General features: G+C 38.6%; 1 protein-coding gene across 3 annotated transcripts; it reads left to right on the top strand.

The window, feature by feature from the left end:
* The first annotated feature begins 534 nt into the window (after window positions 1–534).
* On the top strand, window positions 535–21,799 carry dazap1 (DAZ associated protein 1). 3 transcript variants are annotated; one of them, XM_036520771.1, is made up of 13 exons: window positions 535–662; window positions 3,302–3,342; window positions 6,977–7,143; window positions 7,465–7,530; window positions 8,070–8,177; window positions 8,465–8,513; window positions 12,032–12,114; window positions 14,989–15,115; window positions 15,491–15,520; window positions 17,195–17,347; window positions 17,453–17,620; window positions 19,172–19,261; window positions 21,137–21,799. In XM_036520771.1, the coding sequence occupies exons 1-13, from the start codon at window positions 631–633 to the stop codon at window positions 21,304–21,306; spliced, it is 1,284 nt and encodes a 427-aa protein (XP_036376664.1). In that variant the 5' UTR covers window positions 535–630; the 3' UTR covers window positions 21,307–21,799. The 3 variants fall into 3 exon arrangements, with proteins under 3 accessions (XP_036376664.1, XP_036376663.1, XP_036376665.1); XM_036520770.1 differs by having other exon boundaries at window positions 14,989–15,142; XM_036520772.1 differs by lacking the exon at window positions 19,172–19,261 and having other exon boundaries at window positions 14,989–15,142.
* The last annotated feature ends 917 nt before the right edge of the window (window positions 21,800–22,716 follow it).

Below are 22,716 nucleotides of genomic sequence, written 5' to 3'. Positions count from 1 at the left end.
TTAATATAGGATGGCTAAATGAAGCTGAAACAACATACTGTACATAAACATAAACTGCACCGCCTTCCTGAAAAAGTCCGATCAGGACAATTCATAAAGACGCATATGGTACATATACGGTTGCAATGGTTTGTTAACTGCTAGCTGCTTTCTTTTAAGTCATGTGCCTTAAATTGTGATGTATGCTTGACATCATACTGATTCATGTTTCGAGAGGCGAAACTATTTTGCAAGGTTGTATGTACTACCTTATACAGTAGCTACTGTAATTTATACATTTGAGAAAGTGGTTGTACGATAAGACAGTAAAAGGACAGAGTACATGTGACAGAATAATAAAATCTTGATATTTCATAAGGAAACTTTTAATAGCTCGCACATAAAGTGTGTTTGTTCTATGTAGTCTATGCGATAAAACGGCCTATAACTACATGTCCCATAAGGCTACCGTCTGTTTGGGTGACGCTTTACCCCCTGCAGGGGGACCCCGTGGCAATCGCGTCGTTGTTGCGCAGATTCAGTTTGAACCTGGAGCGGAGTGACCTTCCCGGGGTGGCTAGTTGAAGAGAGGCAATACCACCAGCAGACCGGTAGCTATACACATCACAGTCCGCAGCACCAGCCGCAGAAATGAATAGCAACTTAGCAGGGGACGAAATCGGGTAAGACTTAACATGATATCAAGTGATGAGATCCAAACGAATAGTTGGCTATATAGCTTGCAAGCTGCCGATTCAATGTAAAGTACCGGCCTGCGCCGGAGCCTCGGTATTGCTCAGAAAGGGGCATCTTGTAACGTTAGCTGGATTAGCAGGCTAACGTTAGCTTTATTCGATATGTCAGATTTTGTAACATCTCGTTAATGATGGCGCCACAATTTAAACAATGTAGTTAACTTGCTAATATGTGTTGTGTAGAAGTATGAGATGGAACTGTCATCTGGATTAGCTCGCTCAACTTTAAAGTAACTATTCTTGATTGCTAGCTAACAACATCAGATAGCCAGCTAGCTGAGTCAGAGTCTCACGGTCAAGCAGAATAGGTAGCTAACATTAACTTAACATTTGCAAGCTAGTTAGATCTAACGCGAGCTGTGTTATGTGTTAGTTCTCTCTGATAAGCGATCTAACTAGTTAGCCAAAGTTAACTAACTTTACAAGATCAGGATTAATCTTTTCTTGTCATTGCTAGCTTGCTCGATAACTTGAAGTGTTTTACTAGATTAGCTAACTGGCTAAATTACGTTACATTGCTATCTACTGCTCAGAAAAATATTTCGCCGGCAACTTTAACTTGGCTAGCTCCAGCCGACTGAAACAAATGAACAATTCAATTCAACTAGCTGCAGAGAAAGTGTCAATTTTGAGAACAACGCTGTCATCTAGCTAGGCAATTTCTGACGGTAAATTAGTCCCATCGTTGCATGGACCTGTCACTGTTTGACATTTGTGCTCGGCCTCGTTTGTAACACACACACCGACAACTGTGAAAGGCCATTACATACGACAAAAATGACTGAAAGAAGCAACTACCAAGCTTTGAACTAGCTAACGCAAGGGCACGGTGTAAACTGATGAGCAGGAGGGACGTTTGCAAGCTATCTGACGTTAGCTGCACTAAAATAATGTTCCAGGAGTTATCTGTGCAAGCAGATTGACGGCATCGAACGCTTGCTTTTGTGATATCCCGTTGTCATGAGCTGAAGACGTGATAAAATGCACGCTGAAAATTGAGATACACCCTTGTGTGAAAGCTAAGGTAATTTTCAGAGTGTGTGTGTATTCGATGACCGTCTAGCTAACCCATTGACATCAAACGGTGGCGAATGTTAACGCCGGGAGACGTGGCAAGAATTTTTTTAAACAAGACTTTTATTGTCCGACCTTAAGACAAGCTGTACCTTTGCGGCCACGTTTGGGTGCGGAAACAGCAGATTATGTAGTATTAGTTAAACTGAGCTAGTTAACTCGTACGTCGTGTAACTATATTAGCTAGTTTGCTAATATTATTTTGTGAACAATTCAAAATACGAGTAGTGTATTGTAGCTAGCCAGGTCATTCACTGTTACTTCGATTTTCAAATAGTGTGCCATCGCTACCATGTTGTACTCCGCTATTATGAATGGGTTTTTCTCATCGTTGCTTCAAAATTAATATTGAATTCGAGTTTACAGAACAAGAAGCAAACTGAATTGAGGATAGTAGTTTAGAAATGTACCTTATAAGTGGGATATGGTAAATTCAGCTCTGTCAAACGTCAGATGCGTTCACGTAATAGTAAGCGGACCACAGCGATAGTTTCCAGTGTGTTTCATTTCCTCTACTCGCGCGTTCGTGCGCTAGACATATCTACTACGTGTGTAGTGGCGGAATCATACGTTAAATGAACATTTCCGTCGGTGACAGAACTACTCAGAAGTCACGGAATCGTATGTGTCCAAAGTGTATTTAAGACAGTTTACTGCATGTACAGCCACTGTACAGGAATTGCTTAAAAAGGATTACTAATGATGTCCTGATGAGATTCGTCTTAACATCCAGCCATTACTTTGCTACTGCACATTCTTGCTTTGGAGCTGTGTTGCAAATGCATGTCCGGTGAAGGTGATAGTGTTGAAACGAAGGAGGGAGATGCAGAAAGCAAGAGGGGTCAGACGTATTGTACCAGTGAATATCAGGTTACTCAAATATTCTGGCAGAGGAAAGAAAAAATCTGTTCAGTAGATCAGAGAGCATCATAGGTAGTGCATTCTAATGGTCACATGTTGCTTTGCAGGAATGCACTGTAAATCCATTAATTTTACGCATATGCAGGTGTTTAATAGATGTAGCAGAACTAGACTAGTGATTTTCACTTTTTTCCACCACAAATAGGTTGAGGGAAATGATTGATTTCCGTGACCCAAAATTGCCAACATGTTTTGATACAGATTTCATGAAACACTAATCAAATTAGGACAGAGTATGAATTTGTTTTGAACAGACTTTTCCTGCCTACTAGAGATCACCGGTCATGTCTTTTGGATGTGGCTAAAAGTGTGAATTACACCCATATAGAGATAGGAAGCATTGCATTAGAGGCAGGGTTATTGATGCTGTTGCCATTGTGTGCAGTATGTTTAGCGATCTTTATAATTTAAATCATAAAGGAGACACAGCACTTGACATTACTTTATTTGAAAACCATTGCCACATAGCACATTTGATATTGTGTGGATACAGTTTTGACTGTAGTGAAGATTTATGCTGTGTTGTGTTTTTTACTCTGCACTCTGTTGACTGCACATTTTCCTCATTTTAGGAAGCTCTTTGTGGGTGGCTTAGATTGGAGTACCACGCAGGGTAAGTTGATAACCATCCAACTTCCTTAACACCTTAAAAGATACAATCCTGCTGGATAAGCTTGTCACCTTCTGGGACATAAAAACCGTTTCTGCACTGTTAGTGAATCCCAGATTGCACATATACTTTATCCTTTCCTGGATTTGGGGCAGAAAATTGGAAGAACCTTAAGATGCATAGGCAGGAATTTTGGCCTAAATTTTTGGTGTCTTTATAACACATGTGTTGCATACTCAAATGTTATCTTGTTCTAGATTCTTTGAGGTTTGATTGCCTTCCACCTTATCACAGTGACAATAGCTTTGCCAACACAAAAGCATGTTTTACACTTCCAAATGCTCTTAATTTGGGACAGTGCAGTATGATAAACAGCAGTTTTGAGTTGCTTTTGTCCGGTTCCTTTCCTCTGATTTCACACTCGTTCAGACTTGGCCCGTTTTATACTCCGAAGAGGACGAAGGGTACGTCTGTAGCTCAGAGGCATCCGGAGCTACTGTCTGAATCATGCACGGTTGGGCAGTTCTGCTACAGAGCTTTCACTGCACACTGTACATGGTATTTTCTCAAGTCGAGTGCTCTAGTCATTGCGGAGCTCGTTTCTTTGGCACCTCCCTAGGGCTTTTAATGACGAGCCAAGCAATTATCAGCCCTCCACTTGCTGTGAATTTTTGTGTCAGAACCTGTGTCCTTCTGCCCTCCAGGATGTAGTGGCTGTTGTTTGAACAGTTATTGGAGGAAAATGCACTGTGAATTAAATTGAGCTTTCAGTTTCACTTGCGAATTTGCTTACTTTGTGAAGTGGTGAAATTGTGATGTACCTAACCACGTCTGACAAAATACAAAGTACATTTTATATGGGCTGCCAAATAGTTCTTAAAATAAACGATGTTAAGCAGTTTCTGTTTTCACCTTCAGCAGAGTAGTTGTGTAAGCTGAGCACTTAAAGTGACAATGTGTTGTTTTCAGTATCCCTAGCAGTGTGTCATGCCTTTGTCAAAACCTTCCTGTGTTGCCACTATACCAAGCTTATCCTTTGGGATCAATTAACTTCTGTCCCATCTGCGAGAAGGCTTTTACATGGTTTCCTTATTTAGTGTTACACCTGTAATGCATGGATTAACTTATTTCATTGCTTTCAAATCATTTGAATGCATGCATTTTTTCTTTTTCTATATACTGCATTTTCTTTTTATTGTATTTTCCAAATACTGTAGTAAAAACTGAACAATGTGAATAAAGTTATCAAGGGTCTTTGTACAGCATTTCTCAAATCACATTGAAATACAGTAAAACATTTTCTTTAAAAACCAATGAATACATTATGCATGCATAATATTTAATTTATGATACATATATAATCTGTGAGTGTTGTTTTTCATTAACCACAACAAACAGACAGTTTTCCATAACAGAAGTTGTATTACAGGGGGTGGTAGGACTGTTTTAGGTTAATTAGGTTGTAAGTAACTGGTATGGTGTCCTGCAGGAAAATGTAGGTCATACCTGCGGCTTCATGCACCTGCTTTGTACTTTCTACATGTCTTAAAAAAATACAAATGTTGTACTGAGAATGCAAATTCATTAATCCAGTGATGTATTTTGAGATTACTGGGAATTGTTTTGGGTGTTCCACAGAAATAACAACAGTGACCTTTAGGTTTAAATCTTTACAGATGTTTACCTCTGGACCTGGACACTGGGTCGTCTTCAGTGTCCTCTCTAAAATCATTGTCACTTCATTACATCCATTTACAAGAAAAGAGAACAGTGGCACTTGGACTTCATGTATTCACAAGTATACAACTTGTAAGGATGTATAAGTGGTGTTATTTTGACAGAAGACCTAAACACAAATTAGATGTCCACCATTTTTATTATAAGGTAGTCGCTCAATAAGCAAAACTCTTAAATATTACTCATACAAAATATCATCGGTTGTTAGAATTGATGATGTTATAGATGTTAGAAGTGATAGTTGTTAGAACTGTGTTGGTTGGTCTGTTCATTAATGGCAGCTTTCTTGATTACATCATAGAAATCATAATCCCCAGGCCATCTAGCTGTGCCTTGAATTCATCACAGATCACACATATTTATGTTTAAGCAATACAGGTAGCTGGTTATCTGGCTAGCTGGCCTTACTCTGTGTGTTTAATAAGAGCCTCCATATTGCTATGTCTCTGTAGCTAGATACATATCTAGCTAGCTGTATTTTACCCCAGCAAGACAACAGCAAAAACACAGCTGTACAGATTGCAAACGAGGGCAAGGTTTAAATCCATTGTCAATGCAACTGTTCACAAGCTATCCCTGTGTGGTAGCTTACCAGAAAGTTGCAGTTTTGCAAGGAGCTTTGCTCTTGAACACAAATGGGTAGTTTACACATTACAACTCCTTTGATGTCTTTTTTGTCCATACCTTTGGTTCAGTGTTTGCCTGCTTGGGGTGAACTTTTAAAATCTTTAGTAATGACAGCTGCTCAGTACAGTTGATTAACTTTGTATTGGCATCGTTTTGGCTCACAACTGCATGCCAAAAAATATTGTTTTTTTTTTTTTACCTAATATGTGTACTTCATTTTGAATAATGTTCTGAGATACATTTTACACTTACATGTGTTATAATTGTTTCCCTTAAATACAAACAGTCAGTGAAACAGAATCAAAACAACTCGTTTAATTTGGTGTTCAGGGATGCAGCTGAAGACTCAAATACTTCAGTTGTTACCTCAAAAAGAGAAATGCATAAATGCAAAAGATTCATCTCAAAACTGGGGTGATTTCACTGGAATCTTGAAAATTCTATAAAGGCATACAGGAAAATAAGATCTCATAAACATGTTCATTGGAAGCTCAGACCCCTTGAGTCTTCAAAATGATAGAAGTTTTTTCTTATGTGTTGTTCTGTGTTGTTTTACAAGCGCAACTGAAGGAAGTTTCAGTAGTGGTAGTTTCAGATGTTTCATTGCAGAAAAAAAAGTAATTGAAGTTCCTGTCTGTTAAGCTCCAGGCGAATGCCTCTGTAAGGCATGACATATCACTGTTATAATTTTACCTCATTATAGTGCACCTGAGCAATTTTTAAATGTGTAATGCTGCTGCTTTGACCATTCACTAGAAATCCAAAATAATTAGATATCCATTGCTCTTTAAAAAAGCCTGAATAGAACAGGGAAAAAGAACTGCTTTAAGTTAGTGATGTTCAATGATGCAAGGAACACGTTACCTTAAAATGCATGTGCTTGGAGTCATCCCAACACTGGGGGATTTCACAGAAAATGTTATTTTTTTTAATTCTGTTTTGCTTGTGATTTTATCTGAGTTTGCTTATGCATTTGTTATATGTTTATGCACAAAGCATAGTTATTATGAGTGATTGGGCTAATATATGACACATGCCCCCTAGTTTTTGCACATCATAACATCCTTTCTGGAAGAAACTCAAATGGCACAGTCCTCCTAAATATACTGAAATATTGAAAAATACCAAATGTTCTTGCTAGTTCTGGTCACTATAGGTAGCTGGTTTGTGGACGTAAATGGAAAGTGCAGGGGAGAACAGTGTATGGGGATAAATGTGTTTGTGTGTTCATCAGCTGCCATTCCACTAATATTAATGTGCTCTTCCCTACCAGAGACGTTGCGAAACTATTTCTCTCAGTATGGGGAAGTAGTTGACTGCGTCATTATGAAAGACAAGACTACAAATCAGTCACGAGGTTTTGGGTTTGTGAAGTTTAAAGACCCTAACTGCGTGCGGACAGTGCTAGAGACGAAACCTCATAACCTGGATGGTAGGAATGTGAGTGTCTGAAATAGAATCTAGTACTTGACCTGACAAAAGGAAATCTTCTATTTGTCATTGCAATGATACATATTTTTAGTCAAAATAATGATATGTTTACTATTGAAGATTCATAAAACAAAAATATCAAAGCTTTATCAAAGTAAATCTTTTATTTTGGAGTGAATTTATTTATATTGTATTGTAATGGTGAATAATTTAGCTTGTTCTGGATCTCTTCAGAAATAAGATTCAGATTTTAGTTGAATTTAGTTTAGTTGATTTTTTTTGTTTTGCAATTACTGATGGAAATGGCAAAATGTCCTCTTTTAACATCAGATTGACCCAAAGCCATGTACCCCCCGTGGAATGCAACCTGAAAAAACAAGATCAAAGGATGGTTGGGTAAGAAGTGTGTTTTATTTAGACTGCACTGGTTCTCAGGAGGAATACAAGGACACATTAGTTTGGAGGAGCAGTCCTGGTTCTATGTGTTTCAGCTCTCTTGGGACTGATCTGCCAGACATTGATACTTTCTTTTACAATCTTCTGTTAATATCCTGGGCCCTGCTTGCCTATAAATCTGATGATGAACAAGTCAGTCTGATTTCAGATACTGGATTTTTAAATTAAATTATTTGCAGGTCATTGTTTCAAGAAAAAACAATGAGGTAGGGAGGTAGCTCAGCTCTTAAAATGTATCGGAGAAAAAGCAGAAGAAAGTACAGTTGCAGTCTCTGGCTAGAACTAGTTGCTTTGAAAAAAATTATAACTGTCAATCCAGGTTTGAGAGAAGAATATTTCATGTCAGTGTTTTATCTTATGTTTTCACTTGCACTAGATGATAATGCTGTCTTAAACATCAAACTGCACCATGTTTATTTTTGAGATCTGACGTGGTCTACTTAGAGTTGTCTTCATTGATTTTTTTTTTGTTTTGGCAGAAGGGAAGCAAAAGTGACAGCAATAAATCAAAGAAGATCTTTGTTGGTGGAATCCCTCACAACTGTGGTGAACCTGAACTCAGGGACTATTTCAGTAGATTTGGAGTGGTGAGTTGTGTGAAGATTTAGCAAGAATGGGAAGCTTTTTGTATCAGAGCGAGAAAGGGGGATAGGTGGAAATGTTGCGTTACAGTGAAATAGTGGTACAGGCAATGCTGAAGAAAGATAAAGGAATAAATATTCTTCCCTTTTTAAACAGAATCAATTTTGGGGATGTGCCCACAGTGTGTTGATTTGTCCTGTCAGTGTAAGACAAGTAGTGCAAGTTGTGCAGTCCATTGGTCATTTTTATCCTGAGTGGTTTTATTCTTGCCTCCTTGCTTGTCTGGTTATAGGTTACAGAAGTGGTAATGATCTATGACGCGGAGAAACAGAGGCCCCGAGGTAAAAGCTGATCCAGTTTTCTTTCCATAACTCCATCTACAATCTCATGACAAACTATTCCGACCCAAAGACGAAGGCCGCATTCGAAATCCACTGATTATTATTTGTCATATGTTACTCTGGTGGGACATGCCATGTTCATAATTCACTCACTCTGTCATGGATGCTGCTGCACTTACCATATTGCACTTTTTCTTCATGTGATCAAGGATTCACATGGAGAGAAGGGAAATCAACAGCATCGCCACGTAGCTCACAGTCTGCAGTTTCTGATCATGGTTTTGTTTGAGACAATCATTTTCTGAAGCGTTTACAAAGTCTCATAAATACTTTTGTAGTGTAAGTGTAAAAAAAGCATCATTTTATAAAAATGTGGTCAAAACAGCCTTGCAGTCTTATTTTGGCCTATTGGTTGAAAAATGACTGATAACATGTTATACATTGTTTTTCATTTCGTGCTACATTTAAAAATACACAAATACAATGTTTTGTAGGTGTATCGAATACTTTTAAATACATTAATTTGAACCTTAAAATTTTATAGTTTACAGAAAATGTACGTTTGAAATGCATCCAATCAAAAGGAGCTGGGCAAACAGAATTCTCCTTACAAACAGCAGTGATTCTATAGTTATATAGTACATCTGTATGTTCCTATGTCAATATAATTTATATTCAGAGGACATTTGAAATAACCTCATTTTATAATATGATTTCAGCTGAAAATAAGGTTTATAGGAGACCTTACTTGACCGCTTGGATGCAAAGTATCAGTTGACTGCGTGGCTCAGTTTCCTCAGAAAAGCTATAGGTGCTTCCACCTGACTTGTCCTACATAATGCTGATAGAGTGGTTAATGATTCCCTTCTGTGTTGAACATTGTTTTATTTGTTCAACACTAAATCAACTGTAATCTCTTTGGGGGAAAGTCAAAGGAATAGTTTGTCATCTGAAATTTTCTAGTGTAATTCAACTTCAAAATCCACGTGATGCATTTGTATATTTTTTAACGGAAGCTCATTTTTATGTTAAGTATTGAGTAAGTTTTATTTGTTTATTTTAATTTAGACTCAGCTCTTGACAATCTAAATTACATACTAAGTGTTTTCCCGTATATAAAAGATAAAGTATTTTGTAAGTAAGCCCTTTCTATCTTTCTTTTTCTGTCCTCTCTCTCCCTGTGAATTGTTTGAGTGTGATTAACGGTGTCTCTTAAGATTTGTCTTTTCTCCTCTAGGTTGTTGTGTACTAAGTTGTACCACAGAGGTACAGGCCAGTTGTAAAATAGCAGGGTTGGGCTGGTAATGCCATCAGTTGGGTGTGTAAACAAAGTTTTTGTTTGTTTTGTTCTTTTTTTTTTGCTTTAATTAATCATTTGTTTCTTGTCACTATGGTAGTCTTTACAAGCTAATCACTTTTAGTTTTAGTAGCCCTCCACACTATGAACTAAAGGAAGGGAAGGACTCATTTTATGAAAATTACATTATTATTAAAAAGCAAATGTGTCACAGAAAACACAAATTAAATGATAGATGATTGTGTTAGTATTTGATGTGGACTTTTCTGTTGTACAATGCGAGTGTCTAAGAATATTCATTTTGCTGTGCAGTTAATGTTCAATTGCGATTTTACCAGAATGTTCATGGTTTTCACATTAGCTCATTTTAAACATTAAGTTAACCAAGTTAAGAGTTGTAGAGTAACGACAGAGGACACAGAGATAGTATTTTTAGTGCATCAAGAAGTTGGGGAATACTTGACTTAATATCGGAGATTTGAAATCCCTCAGGTCCCACAGGACACTTAATTGAAATCAGGTTAGGTCCCCCAAGTGAAGATGTTCTCACAACCTACTTCTGCAGCTTGTGAAAGTTCTTGTATCAAAATTTAACTGGTTCACTTCACTCATGTCTAACAGCTGCAGGTCTTGTAAAACTAGTTTTTCATTCATGCGGATAAGTACGTTGATAGTATATGATAGTAATATTCAAAGTTGAAGGTCTATAAAGTTACAGCAGCCAGCCAAAATGAGTGATGGGCAATTGTTTCTACCATTTAATAATATTAAATTAAATTTCCATTGTGTGGTAGTGTTGATGTCCTTCAGGCCTGGTTCAAGGTTATTCAGATGCCAGAAAAGTTAATATGTCTTATGTTGTAAAAAAATGGATTTGTCTGTGACACGTCCAAGGTTGTAAGCTCTGTTTCAGCTGTCAGTGTTGGCTCAGTTGGCAGTGTGGCTCAGAGACTGTTAGGTCCCGTTAGGTAATTCATCGTAATTACATGGTTGCATATGAGGCTCCCTGGCACAGATTAATAACAATTGCTGTGGAGTTGTATGCAGTGGCACACAGCTCAGTCTACACCTCTGGCTACATGGGCCCAGCTGTCTCACGTTAGATCAGTCATTCTGTCATCTTTTATTCAGAGAGGTGAGAGATTTCATTGCATTGAACAGGAAAGCTTTTGGGAGGTTGCGGGTCATTTTTTTCCTTAACAAAGCCATTGCCCATTTTATTCATTTTTGTGTGATTGTACTTTGCAGTACTTATCTTGTGTTCCATTTATCTGCAGCTTGTGTGTGTCTTTTGATTTTACAAAAATGTAGCAAGAAAACGTTGTCTACACCCCTTAATGATGGCATCATCCATAGTTTATATAATTTTTCAATATTTCTGTCAATGCATTACTGATTTAAAAAAAAGAACATTTTGGCCTATATCTTTGTGTTGTAATTGTAAGCTATTTCTTAATTTTCCATTATGGGCTTATCTTGGCTTGCCCAAAAAATAAGGTTCTTGGGAAAGCTAGGAGAAAGCTTTAGACATTGTACAATTTTTGGTTGACCATTTTTTGTTATGCATTAACAATGGCTGCTGTCAGCATTTGCTGCAAAGCAATACACCAAGGGGAAAATCAAGGTGGGGTTCGGATGAGATGGCATGGGAAGCTGTGCAAACACTGCAGGCCCAATTAGCATTTTTTTTTATTTTGCCTGCTCACGATTGAGACTGCTCAGTGAACAATTTGGTCATCCATAAAAATAAGATCTGAATCTATAATGGGTGTACATTAACTCATCACTCACCATAGACTGGTTAATAGTTTTTAAATCTCACTTAGGAGTAGTTAACCAGTCAGCAGATTCCTATAATTCTGCCTTGGTTTTCAACATCATATTTAATCTTGCATGTAATTCGGGCCACCATTCTTTCCAATTTTATATAAATGCTAACATTCATAAACTTCAAAGTAGCATTGAGTAGAATAGATTTATCCTTGCTTCCTTTTAGAAGTCCTGCATCGGGTGACTAAGCACCTTTGTGTGTACAGGGTGGAAGGCGCTGGCGTCTCGGGCCCACCAGCTTACATTGTGCTGCAGGTCTGCGACGTTATCCGAACCCCAGGCGCCTCTAGCCCACTCTTGATGGAACCCCTTGGGCTGCCCCCGATACTGTTCTTCATCTTGTGTTGTCACAACGCCCTGCTACCTTGATTCACTCTTGGTCGTTGGCTAGGTTTTGGATTTATTACTTTCGAGGCCGAACAATCAGTGGACCAGGCTGTCAACATGCATTTTCACGACATCATGGGCAAAAAAGTGTGTAGTTGTAGTTTTATTTTACCCTTAAGATCAGACTGAGGCTTGGGCGATGTGCAGTATTAGCTCCTCACAAACTAAAACTTTTGTTCTTTAGACCAACTTCCATAAAAACGTGGTTGTTTTTTCTTCTCCAAAAGTGCCAAGCCATTGGTCTTTACTTTATTTGTTCTTTCAGCTGCATCAGAATGTTGGTGTTTCAGTTCCATTTAAATATGTGAGGTAACATATTTCTGTAACCTCATTCATGTTGTTAATGCATTTTTTGAGGATCAGCCTGATTTGCCTGAAAATCTGCCTTTACCTAATGAGTGGCACTTAAAATACTATAGATTAGAAAGCTGAACTGACCAAGGCTTATACCAGAATTTGATTGGTTTCTGTAGAAAAATACTTTATGGAAAAATACTGTATGGAACTTCTGTAGTCGCCCAAGGCTTGGTTTAACAGTACCACTCCTTTAGGAAAGGATGTTTCATGTCTTCAGTTCCTATTACAAAGGCTAGAGGTAGTTGTTACTTTGAATGGGGAGGGCTCGAGCTGGAAGGGGAGTTAACAATTAAAGCTGAATCCTGTGTCCACCAAAGAGTTTGCATTGAACTTTGCCATACAAAAGCTTCCTAAAGGACTGGTAGCTATTTTGATTTTTCATTCTTTTCATTTCTTTTATGTTTTTGCCAGGTCACTTACTGTTTGAGTTCCTTAAAAGATTTCTTTAACAAGATGTTGTGTTAAAAAGGCAAACAAAAACCTCAATTAAGTGACCTCAGATTCAGAATCTCCATACTGTGTCGATCATTTCTGAAATTGACTTGAGTTTGGCGGATGGGGTGGGGGGTTTGGATCTACTTAGGTTTTACATGGGTTGGTATTTTTCAAAGACTGTCCATCCACAGTATATATTCAGTCTTTTATATACACTGTTTGCTGAGCATGCTTGCTTCTGTTTATTTGCTGCATCCTCACAGTGGGGGTTTGAGGTTAAGTAGGACTTGGAAGTCATAGTCCTGTAATATTGGCAAGCAGGTATTTAATTTATGACTCTCCGAGTCAGCATTAATATGCATGAGCTAAATGCTTAAAGTTTTACTTCTTTCCTAGTCACACTGCTATTTATGCCTGAAGTTACTGGTCTACCAACAGTATTATGCAATACTGTGTCTATGACATAGATAACCAACTTGAGGAAACTATCAAGAACTGATTCACTGTGGCAGTGAATATCCGTTTTCTCCATAACTTCAACATCTTTAGTCGTTTTCGTGGACACTTATTTGTTGAATTGTCCTCTTATGACTTTTCCAAGCCAAACCCATACATGGGTGAATATTGCTTATTGCTAAAATAGCAAAGTCAAAATTTTGTTCAAATATTTTTTAAAAGATAGGCGAGCAGCAAAGTTGTACCTCCCTTACACCCATTCACTCCCAGGCCTACTTTTCCTTTCTCCTTATGCCAGCAGTCTCCTTGGCTGTGTCCTGTTTTCCAGAAGGAATCAGGACTCTACCTGAGCCATTGTTCTTGATCTGACATTACCTTGAGCGGGGACTTGAGGGGGTGGGGAATGTAAGTTACAGAATTAGAAAGTAGAGCACATCAAACTGTGTTGCAAATCCCAACTCTGGTGTTGGGGGGTGGGGGTGGGGGGAGCACTCATAAGTCCTGGAATCCATCACTCGAATCCCATGATGCCCGGGGGAGCGGGCCCAGGTAGATGTAGTGCGGGCTGCAGGCCACTTGCTGAAGCATGTGTCGCTAATTAGGTCGACAGAGAAGGAAGAGGGGAGGCAAAGAAAGTGTCACCGTGTTTAAACTACTTTCAAACAGAAAAGAATATCGTGAGTAGTTTTCCTCTTGCTGAAGGTGACCCCAATAACTCAACCTCTTTAGAGTCTATTTCTGTCTTATTTCCCCACTTTTCTGTCCTGGTAACTGGTGCTACTTCTGTGGCTGAAACGGCTAGTGATAATTTAAAGAGAAGTGTTTAGGTGGCTGGTCCTTGCCTTGTATGCAGTGGTCTGAGCTGTGATAATCCCCGCAATATAGGTTTATCCCCATCGTTAAAAAAGGGTTAGGTTATTCAGGATGCACCCTGAACTGCATTTAGCGGCTTTTTTTCCAGATAGTAAGGGGAAATAAAAGGCAATATTTTGGTTGTTGGGAATCAATTACCAAAGCAGCGTTGTTTTTCCTTTCTCTGACACAGTATGAAGATTCATCTCTAATTTGACTTTCGACTTTGACCATTTGTATTATCTGCATGTTTACTTTGTATTGTTCTGTTAGATTTAAGGTCTTCTTATCACATCCATTCCCCTCTGAAATTCTATTCCAAGTTAAATAAAATTGAGGTTCTTTAAGCGTTAGCCTGGGAAAGGTAAGTCTTGAACTTCCATTAGCTGCTTATTTTCTAAATAGACCAAAGGGCCAAGGCACAAAATGCAGAAAGGATATGGCATTCTATGTTTCTCAGGTATATGTCTTTAAAATGGGGAGGAACATTTTCCAGATCAAAACAGTCTGTCGCAGTTGTCTTTTTTGTAATTAATATGAGCTCATTTTATAATTAATATACTTATTCAAGAAACCCTTGATTTAAATTTTAAAATTCATAAATACTCATATTTTTAATTTTCTATTTTGAGTACCTGAGAAACATATTTAAGAAATCCAAATTAAAGTGTGTATGAATATCTATACTTCTACACTTTATATATACCATTTGTAGGCCCAAATAAGTCCTAAAACTAAAATTTCCTTTTAAGTTCCTTAAAGCGGTAAGAGTAATGCTATCTGTGGGTATGATTTGATAGGGAAGGGGTTCTGTCATTAAGGTTTGTCTTGCCAATTACTTCCTACTTGTCCTGTCTGTAGGTGGAAGTGAAGAAGGCTGAACCTCGGGATAGCAAGGCCCCTGGTCCTGGGCAACCTGGAGCTAACCAATGGGGACCCAGAGGAATTTTGAGTACAGCCAATGGCTGGTCAGCACAGCCGGCTCAAGGTTGGCAACAGAGTTATGGGCCTCAGGGTGAGTGGGGGAGAAGCTTAGAGCAAAGAGCATGTCCAAAAAACTGTGTACACTTTCATGCTTCATTCCTTATCTTCACACAACTGCCCAAAGTGTAGTACATATTCATATTAAAATTATCTAATCATGCTGGGCTGCCATGAGAGGGCTGATAGAAAGAATGCTATTCCTGTAGGTATATCCTCCTAGTTCATGGCACTGTTTGTTTTTGTGAATGACATGGATGAGTGCTCAACAGAACTGCTGTCTCGTGAAAAAATGTGCTGGATCATTTAGCCTGTGAGCAACTGAGTTTTATGAAGTCATTCCATGTGTCCAACTATAATGCTTCTCTCTCTTTTTTTAAAGGAGTTTGGGTGTCCACAGGCCAGCCAATAGGTATGTTTTTTTTTCATGTGAAAATTTGTTTAGGCACTGAATTTCTGCAGTCTCTCTGCTTGAATGTGTTTCTCTTGAGATCAAATAAATCGGTCATGTTCTGTTACCATTATCTAGCAAAGATGCTTGACAATTTCTAAGTCAAGTTATCGAATAATTACATTATTCGATAACTTGTCAGTTGCGATCATTTGTCAGTTCAGTTCTTTAGTATCCTGCAAAAATGCTTGTCTTATTGGGCTTTTGGGCCTTATGCCTTTAAATATATGTGATCAACAGTATACATCTTTATCCAAGGAGTGTTTTTTTCCCCAGTTTAATATATTGTTTGTGTTTATGTGCAGGGGTTGCCTTGCACTTTGTATTTTGCACTTGTATTGACTGTTAGTCCCCCGGATAAGTGTGGCTTAACAAATGCATAGTATTCAGAATGTGACCTGTAACAGGGGGCAGTCTCCTAATTAACCCATGGAAACAGAACTATGGGCTTCAAACTTGTTTTGTGCCAATGGAATGTGCTGTTTTCTAATCATCCCAAACAAACATTTCTCCCTACTCATCGTTTTGACCCTCTAGATTAATGATAAATGGGAACCTACTCAATATGTGAAATGTTTGCAAAAATCAACATTGTCAGCAACAAACCATGCCTGCCTGTTTATGTAGCAGACATGAACTACTAAACTGTTAAAACACATAGAATACACAGGCCATGAGTTACTGAAGTATGCTAACATTTTTTCTGCTTTAGTGAAATCATATGATACTATAAATGTGGCCTATCAGTTGTGACCTTTACTGAATCGATTATGTATCAAACAAGCATACTATGGTTTGATCAAATGTGTGTGGTGGCAGACACGACATTCCAAGAACTTTCAGACTGACTGCTGCTTGCTGCTGACGGACTATTCTGGTCAATAGTCATATTACCGCTATGATCAGTAGTGTGTCCGCTGCAGCCTGCAACTGCTGAAGAGCCAAGTGTATATTTGACTGAAGTTTTGTCCCACTTTGATTTTGCTTTCTGAAATTCCTTATGCTTTTGTTATTGTGGGAAATTGGCAAATTTCTGCTTGACAGAAATTCCAGAGTATGTCAGCTGCTAAAGAAACCTTTGTACACAGTATTGTATACTGCTCTTTAACAAACAGGAGTTATGGAGTCCTTGAGTTATACTCTTTTTACATGTGATATTGTATTAAGTACAACAGAGGAAAAAGTTTGCATAAATATGCTTATTTTGCCAGGATAGACCTAGCAAAATTCTAAATTAGCCCGTGACTGAAGTAGGACCCTAATCAAATGTGTTGTCATTGGAAGTCATGAGACATACACTGGACTTGTGCCCAGATAAGAACTAATGTGTCTTGCGTGATGTCTGCCATGATAAATGAAGACCACTCTATACCACTAGCAACCACTGAACTATGTCTCATGAACTGGTGTTTGTTTCACTTGTATTTTGGCACATTATCACCTCCTTCGTATTGTAGCATGTTCAATTCACATTCATTTTTCCAAGTATTTTCAATAATTTTTGCTCCTGTTACGAAATGGGATTTGTACTAAGAGAGCCCAGCAGTGAACTGACCATAGAAGTTGTTTATGGTCATGCATATAGTAAGTGTGCAGTTGCCGCTTTTTGTTAAATGTGTCTTTCTTCTATGTTAGGTGGGTACGGACCCCCACTTCCAACAGGTCGAGGAGCCCCTGCACAACCACCATCACCTTTCAACGCTTTCCTTGTCACAGCCACCCCCACAGGGGGCTTTGGGGCACCTCAGGGATATCCACAGCAGGGGTATGGCACCGCCCCCCAATTCGGTTAGTGAAAGCACCTAGCAAAATATCTGTTAACATGTGCATAGATTTGTCTTTCTGCCACAAAAAATCTTATGTTTGTATGTAAAATTCTGGTTTTTGTTTCAGGGTACAGTTTTGGTACCCCTCAAGGTGATCAGTTTGCCCCACCAGGAGTGCCTCCCCCTCCCACCACACCTGGAACTGGACCTCTGGGGTTTGCCCCTGCCACCACTCCAACTCAGGACATGAGCAAAGCTCCCACAGGACAGCCTGACTTCCCTTACAGCCAGTATGGTAGGTACAGTCCCCATGCAGGCCTCAGCCACACCAGTTACACTGGAACTGCATCTGTTGGGTTTGTCCACTTTGTGGTTTTATCTCGTTCAGTTTGAACTACCCCGACCACAGCTCATTAATATGACCCACACACGAACAGGAGCTTGCAGTTGGTGCCATTCAGCTTGTTGCTTGCAGATTGAAAATTTAAAATGACGACATCACATGCATATTAGCTTGCACATCCCTCTGCAATGGAGAAGCTATAGAGGTTACCCTGTATGCAGTGTCACATTTTTAGGATTTCCAGGTTCACTTTGGAATGATGAGGATGATGATGATTTGGACAGGTAACCGATGGTAGGTTGGAATTAGATCATCCTTCCTTGCTATGTTGTTTTGGGAGGGTGGGGGATCAGTTGTCACGGCTGACATTTGTTTCCAGATTGTACTATGAGTAACAGCATTTTGGAGAAAGCTGAAGAAACCTGGCATATGGCTAACTGCAGCCAGCCAGTTCTCTGACTTTGGTTTTTTTTTTTTTCCACTTTTGAACCATATAAACTCAAGTGCATAAACCATTTTGAGAAAGGAAGCAATGATAGGATAACACTGACAAGGCTATCTGGAGTTTTTCATTTTAAAAGAGTAAGTATCAGTTGCACTGTTTAAATCAAATGATAAAAAAAGAAAGATTTGTTGCAATAGTACAATACTTGCAAGTACTTGCAAGCGTTTGGAGAAGATACTGAAATTTTAAATTTAAGTGAATTACCGTCTTGTTTTCAGCCTTACAGTGAAATCTGGCCTTTAGATAAAAGAAAATATTTAGAAGCAAATTCACAATGTGCGCTCAACATTTTAATGAAGGCATTTTTGAAATACTGCCTTCTTCCGTGTCTGTGTTTGTAATCTTTATGTACACAATATTTCACCCCATGCAGGGGCCTCACAGGCACTGGAATAATCCCCTTAAGATCACTCTTGAGTAGTAACAGATCCCTCACATTATGCTGCTTGCTGTTAAAGGTTGAATTTATATTAATTCCGTAAAATTGCTTCTCATCCCGTATGCTCTCATGACCGCGGTTCATTTTCTCACATGCTGCGCCCTCTGGAGATGCAGTCAGATATGCGGACGAGATTATCAAATAGGCCACGTAATGGAGCGTTCCATCACTGTACTGTACCTCAGCCCAGTAGAAACTGTGTGACTGACTCCTCATCTTGTTCAGTGTGTTGTGTGCTTCTGCTCTGCTTCCATCCTGCAGTTCATCTTTGGGCTTTGCTCTCTGATTAGAACAGTGATGACTCGGCACCGAAGGGCAGCAAACAACCCGCTCACTGCATTTCTTTGTAATTACAGATGGATCACTTATTGGTTAGTGGTTTAGCAAAGTCTCAGTGCAGTCAGATGGAGTAGAGGTTTAAGCAAGGTGTCAGGACGCGTAGTGACCAGAGCGCTGTCAGCCACCTGGGTAATGAATGGGACCATCTCCCTTAGAAGCAATGTATGAACATAGGCTCTCTCTAGGTTTAGTCAACCTGGTCTCCTCGTCTCCCTAATAGGCTTGGGTAACTATCCTCAGGACCCCTCTGCCTACGGACCAACGCGTCCTTCTCACAGTTATGGTCAGGATGAGCAGGGATATAGTGCAGGTAGGTGGGAGTATTGCTTTTACAAACACAAAAAATAGCTGATACTGTACAATTGATAGTACCGTAAAGCTACAGTTATGTAAGAGGTTTTTGGTTTTTGTTGCTTAAGTCTCCGTTTTTGTGTGTACATACATATATTGTGTAAATATATATTATATAGTATATACACACCTTCAGTTTTCTTCATAGTATACTAAAGTACAGCTATCTAGTGTTTGGGGTATGAGCCAGTCGTTGATGATTTGCCATTGGGCTGGATTAATTGAAGTCTTCTGAAAATATCACTGAGGCCTGGCTCTCACAAGGTATGAAAAAACACACTACATGTTGATACACGATTGTAATAAAAAGCACAGTGCTGTTTTGCCAAAAATTTGCTTAGGGTAGAAGACAAAAAGTTAGTTTTAGGTGCAAGCAATCTTTCATGCCTCGTGAGAAAGCAGAGATTTGCAGGAGGGCACTTCTCTTGTAATAGCTGTAGTTTATTATACAATAAAATACGCTTCTTCAAACTTGTCTGCGTCTTCTCTTTGCATTGCTTTGCCGGTAAAAGGATGATCTAATTGTCATGAATCTGTATGTTTCACCACCCACTTTTTGTTTTACATTGATGTTTTTTCCTCTTCATTATTACGAGTTCCAGAGTTGTGGAACTTGTAAGCAAAGTGCAAACTTGTTTCGTCTTGGTTTACAGCAGCCATTCACAATGTAGGCCATCCATGTTCCTTGTGCTCTCTGTTTCCATATATCTCTTCTCATTACAGCTCAGAAAGTAATTTTCTGAAGGTTGCTGTATGAAAATTTTAATTCTACTGACAATGTACGTACATTGTACCCGCATTTCTAAATTTTATTTCAGTGTTGATCAAGCCAATAAACTAATCGTAGATCTTTTTTTTTAGCCATGGAAAAGGTTTGGTGCCTTGCTCCATAATGAGTAACAAATGTAAATCCCCCCAGCTTTTCAGTCAAATGTGCTTGTGTTTTGCATCGCATTTGAGTGACTTTCTGGGGTATGGGGAAATTAGAATGCCTTGTGTCAGCCTTATTCCCGGAAGACTACAGATTATTAGTCCTTCTGATGCAATTGTTTCCAGGGAGATGGTGCCATCCAGTGTCTGTTTCAAGAATGTGTGTGTGCTTATGGCCTCCTGATCTGCTAAATCTAAATACAAGTTTTTCTTTTTCATTCTTTAATGTTTTTCTGTTTGGTGGCTCACACTAATTCACATGTCATTTTTATTTACCTGTACCTGATTTGATCATAATCAGTAGTGATCTGTCTTGTAATGTACTGTGGGGGTACAACAGTTGATGCAGTTGTATTTAGGGTAATAACTTCTGAATTTAGTCCCTGTAAAGGCTAATGCACACAGAATACAAGTGAATCGTGTGAGAGTAATTTAAATATAAATTAATTTTTAATATTAGACAAGGCAATCTCAGTTAAAATGTTCAATTGCCACTACTTAATTGAAATGACAGTAGGACAACCCTTGGACATATCTAGAGATATATAAAATTCTGGTGCATTGGTCAAAGAAATGAAAATTAATGAAAATATCTAGGTCTGCACTCTTGAATCCTTATTGATAACTCTGTTCCATAGAACGTGATTCAATAAGACAGTCAAATATTTTACCAAGAGTTGGTTTTGTCTATGTTTTTTGCATTATTGATATCATTTTTTAATTGACAAAGAAAAGAATTCTAAGGAACAATTCAGGAATGCAGACCTACAGTTTTTCATTTATTAATGTAAATAAATGGGTCTTACCGAATTTGAATTACCCTTGATGGCTGTGTGAAATGCACATTTACTTCATTGATTTTCACGTTCTTAAGTGCCTTCCTCCGCCCCTGGTTTCAACACAGGCTATGGCCAGGACCTGAGTGGGTTTGGGCAGAGCTTTGCAGACCCCCAGCAGACCCCCTCATATGGGGCCCCAACAGCACAACCCTCCGCGGGACCCCAGCCGACAGCCAGCAGCTTCGGCCGTGGACAGAACCACAACGTACAGGGCTTCCACCCATACCGGCGCTGAGAGTCACGTACACCGGAACACAGCGTGCAAATGTCAGGGAAATATGTATTCTGTTCACAAACAAAACTGGATTTCCAGTGTGATGATCTTTGAACGTACACACATACATATACACATACGCATACAGATACACACACACACACACGCACACTCTCACTCAAGTACAAAATGGTCACATTGCCAGGGATTTCATTTTTGTTACAAACACAGACATTCACACACTTGATATAAGAGAGCAGACTTTTGAAGAACCTTAATTGCAAGAAGAGAGGATCTTTTGTGGACTTTTCCGTGTGTTTTATGGAGGACTATTTATGAACTGTTTTGCAATAGATTTTGACTGTCTGGTCAAACATCAGCACAGATAAAATATGCTACATATAAAAATGACAACAGGGTCTCCACTTTCTCTTCAGCTTTAATTCTTTTAGGGAAAAAGAAAGAAAAAGAACTTCAGGTTTTTATTTTTCATTTTGTGATTTTTTTGTTTACGTTCTGAGCCTTTTAACATTTATTTGAAGATTTCAGTTCAAAAGTAGAAAAATATATAAATATATATATTATACACAAACTGTGCAATTTTTTAAAAAGAGAATTTTGTACTATTAAATGTACGCTTTGCTTGTTTTTTTAATTTAAAGATGTAGACTTCCCTCAGGTGGCTGTTTTGGTGCATTTTGCACTTACACGAAAAGAAAGGAAAATTCATTTCAAATAAAAACATTTTAAAAATACTCAAGTTAATTGTTGTCACAACTTTCACTATTCCACTTCCTTCCTTATTCCATTAACTCCTTACAGTGTAGACTTAACAATTGGCTGAAGGTATTAGTGCTTTGAATAATGATTTATTTGAACAGATTTGTGGTGAATGGTGCCAGTAGCAATTTGTACCATGTGTTCATTTAAGGTGAGCCTTTAGTGCTTTAAATGATCAAATAACACCTTGATTCTATTGATGTAATTGAGCTTTTTCTAGGTCAGTCAAGGTACTAAACCTAGATGTGGTCCCCAAGAATTTCGTTAATTCTACTCGGAAGTCCAGTTCTATGGACAAATGGTACTTGCTATTCTTTATTTCCAATTCAGCAGGATACTGTGTTTGGACACCAGCCCCTCCTTTCTCTCTGAGAGCCCACAAAAAGGGTGATTAGGTCCATACTAAATCAGTTGTAACCCCCTGGGTTTTAAATGTGGAAAGGTTTTTCTTGGATGGAGCTGATCTCTCTTGTGGAAATTTACACTAAAAGAATTTTTTCTCCATAATTGGGAATTCCAAATAAAAAATTATTTTTTTCCTCACTAAACGGGGAATCGTGAATACATGGATTATATAAAAGTACATTTCAGTAGTGTGCATTAAACAGTTTGGAGTTCCTTTTGAACATATTGTAGATGACCTAAAGTACA

Source organism: Megalops cyprinoides, chromosome 2, assembly GCF_013368585.1.
Source record: "Megalops cyprinoides isolate fMegCyp1 chromosome 2, fMegCyp1.pri, whole genome shotgun sequence".
Taxonomy (NCBI): Eukaryota; Metazoa; Chordata; class Actinopteri; order Elopiformes; family Megalopidae; genus Megalops; species Megalops cyprinoides.
This window is presented reverse-complemented; position numbering and strand designations above follow the sequence as displayed.

Excerpts from the sequence above, each read along its gene's own strand:
- dazap1 (XM_036520770.1), top strand. The coding sequence starts at position 631 with ATGAATAGCAACTTAGCAGGGGACGAAATCGG. Across the intron at positions 7,531-8,069 it reads CAAGATCAAAGGATGGTTGG|AAGGGAAGCAAAAGTGACAG; the intron begins GTAAGAAGTGTG and ends TTGTTTTGGCAG. Across the intron at positions 12,115-14,988 it reads ACGACATCATGGGCAAAAAA|GTGGAAGTGAAGAAGGCTGA; the intron begins GTGTGTAGTTGT and ends TCCTGTCTGTAG.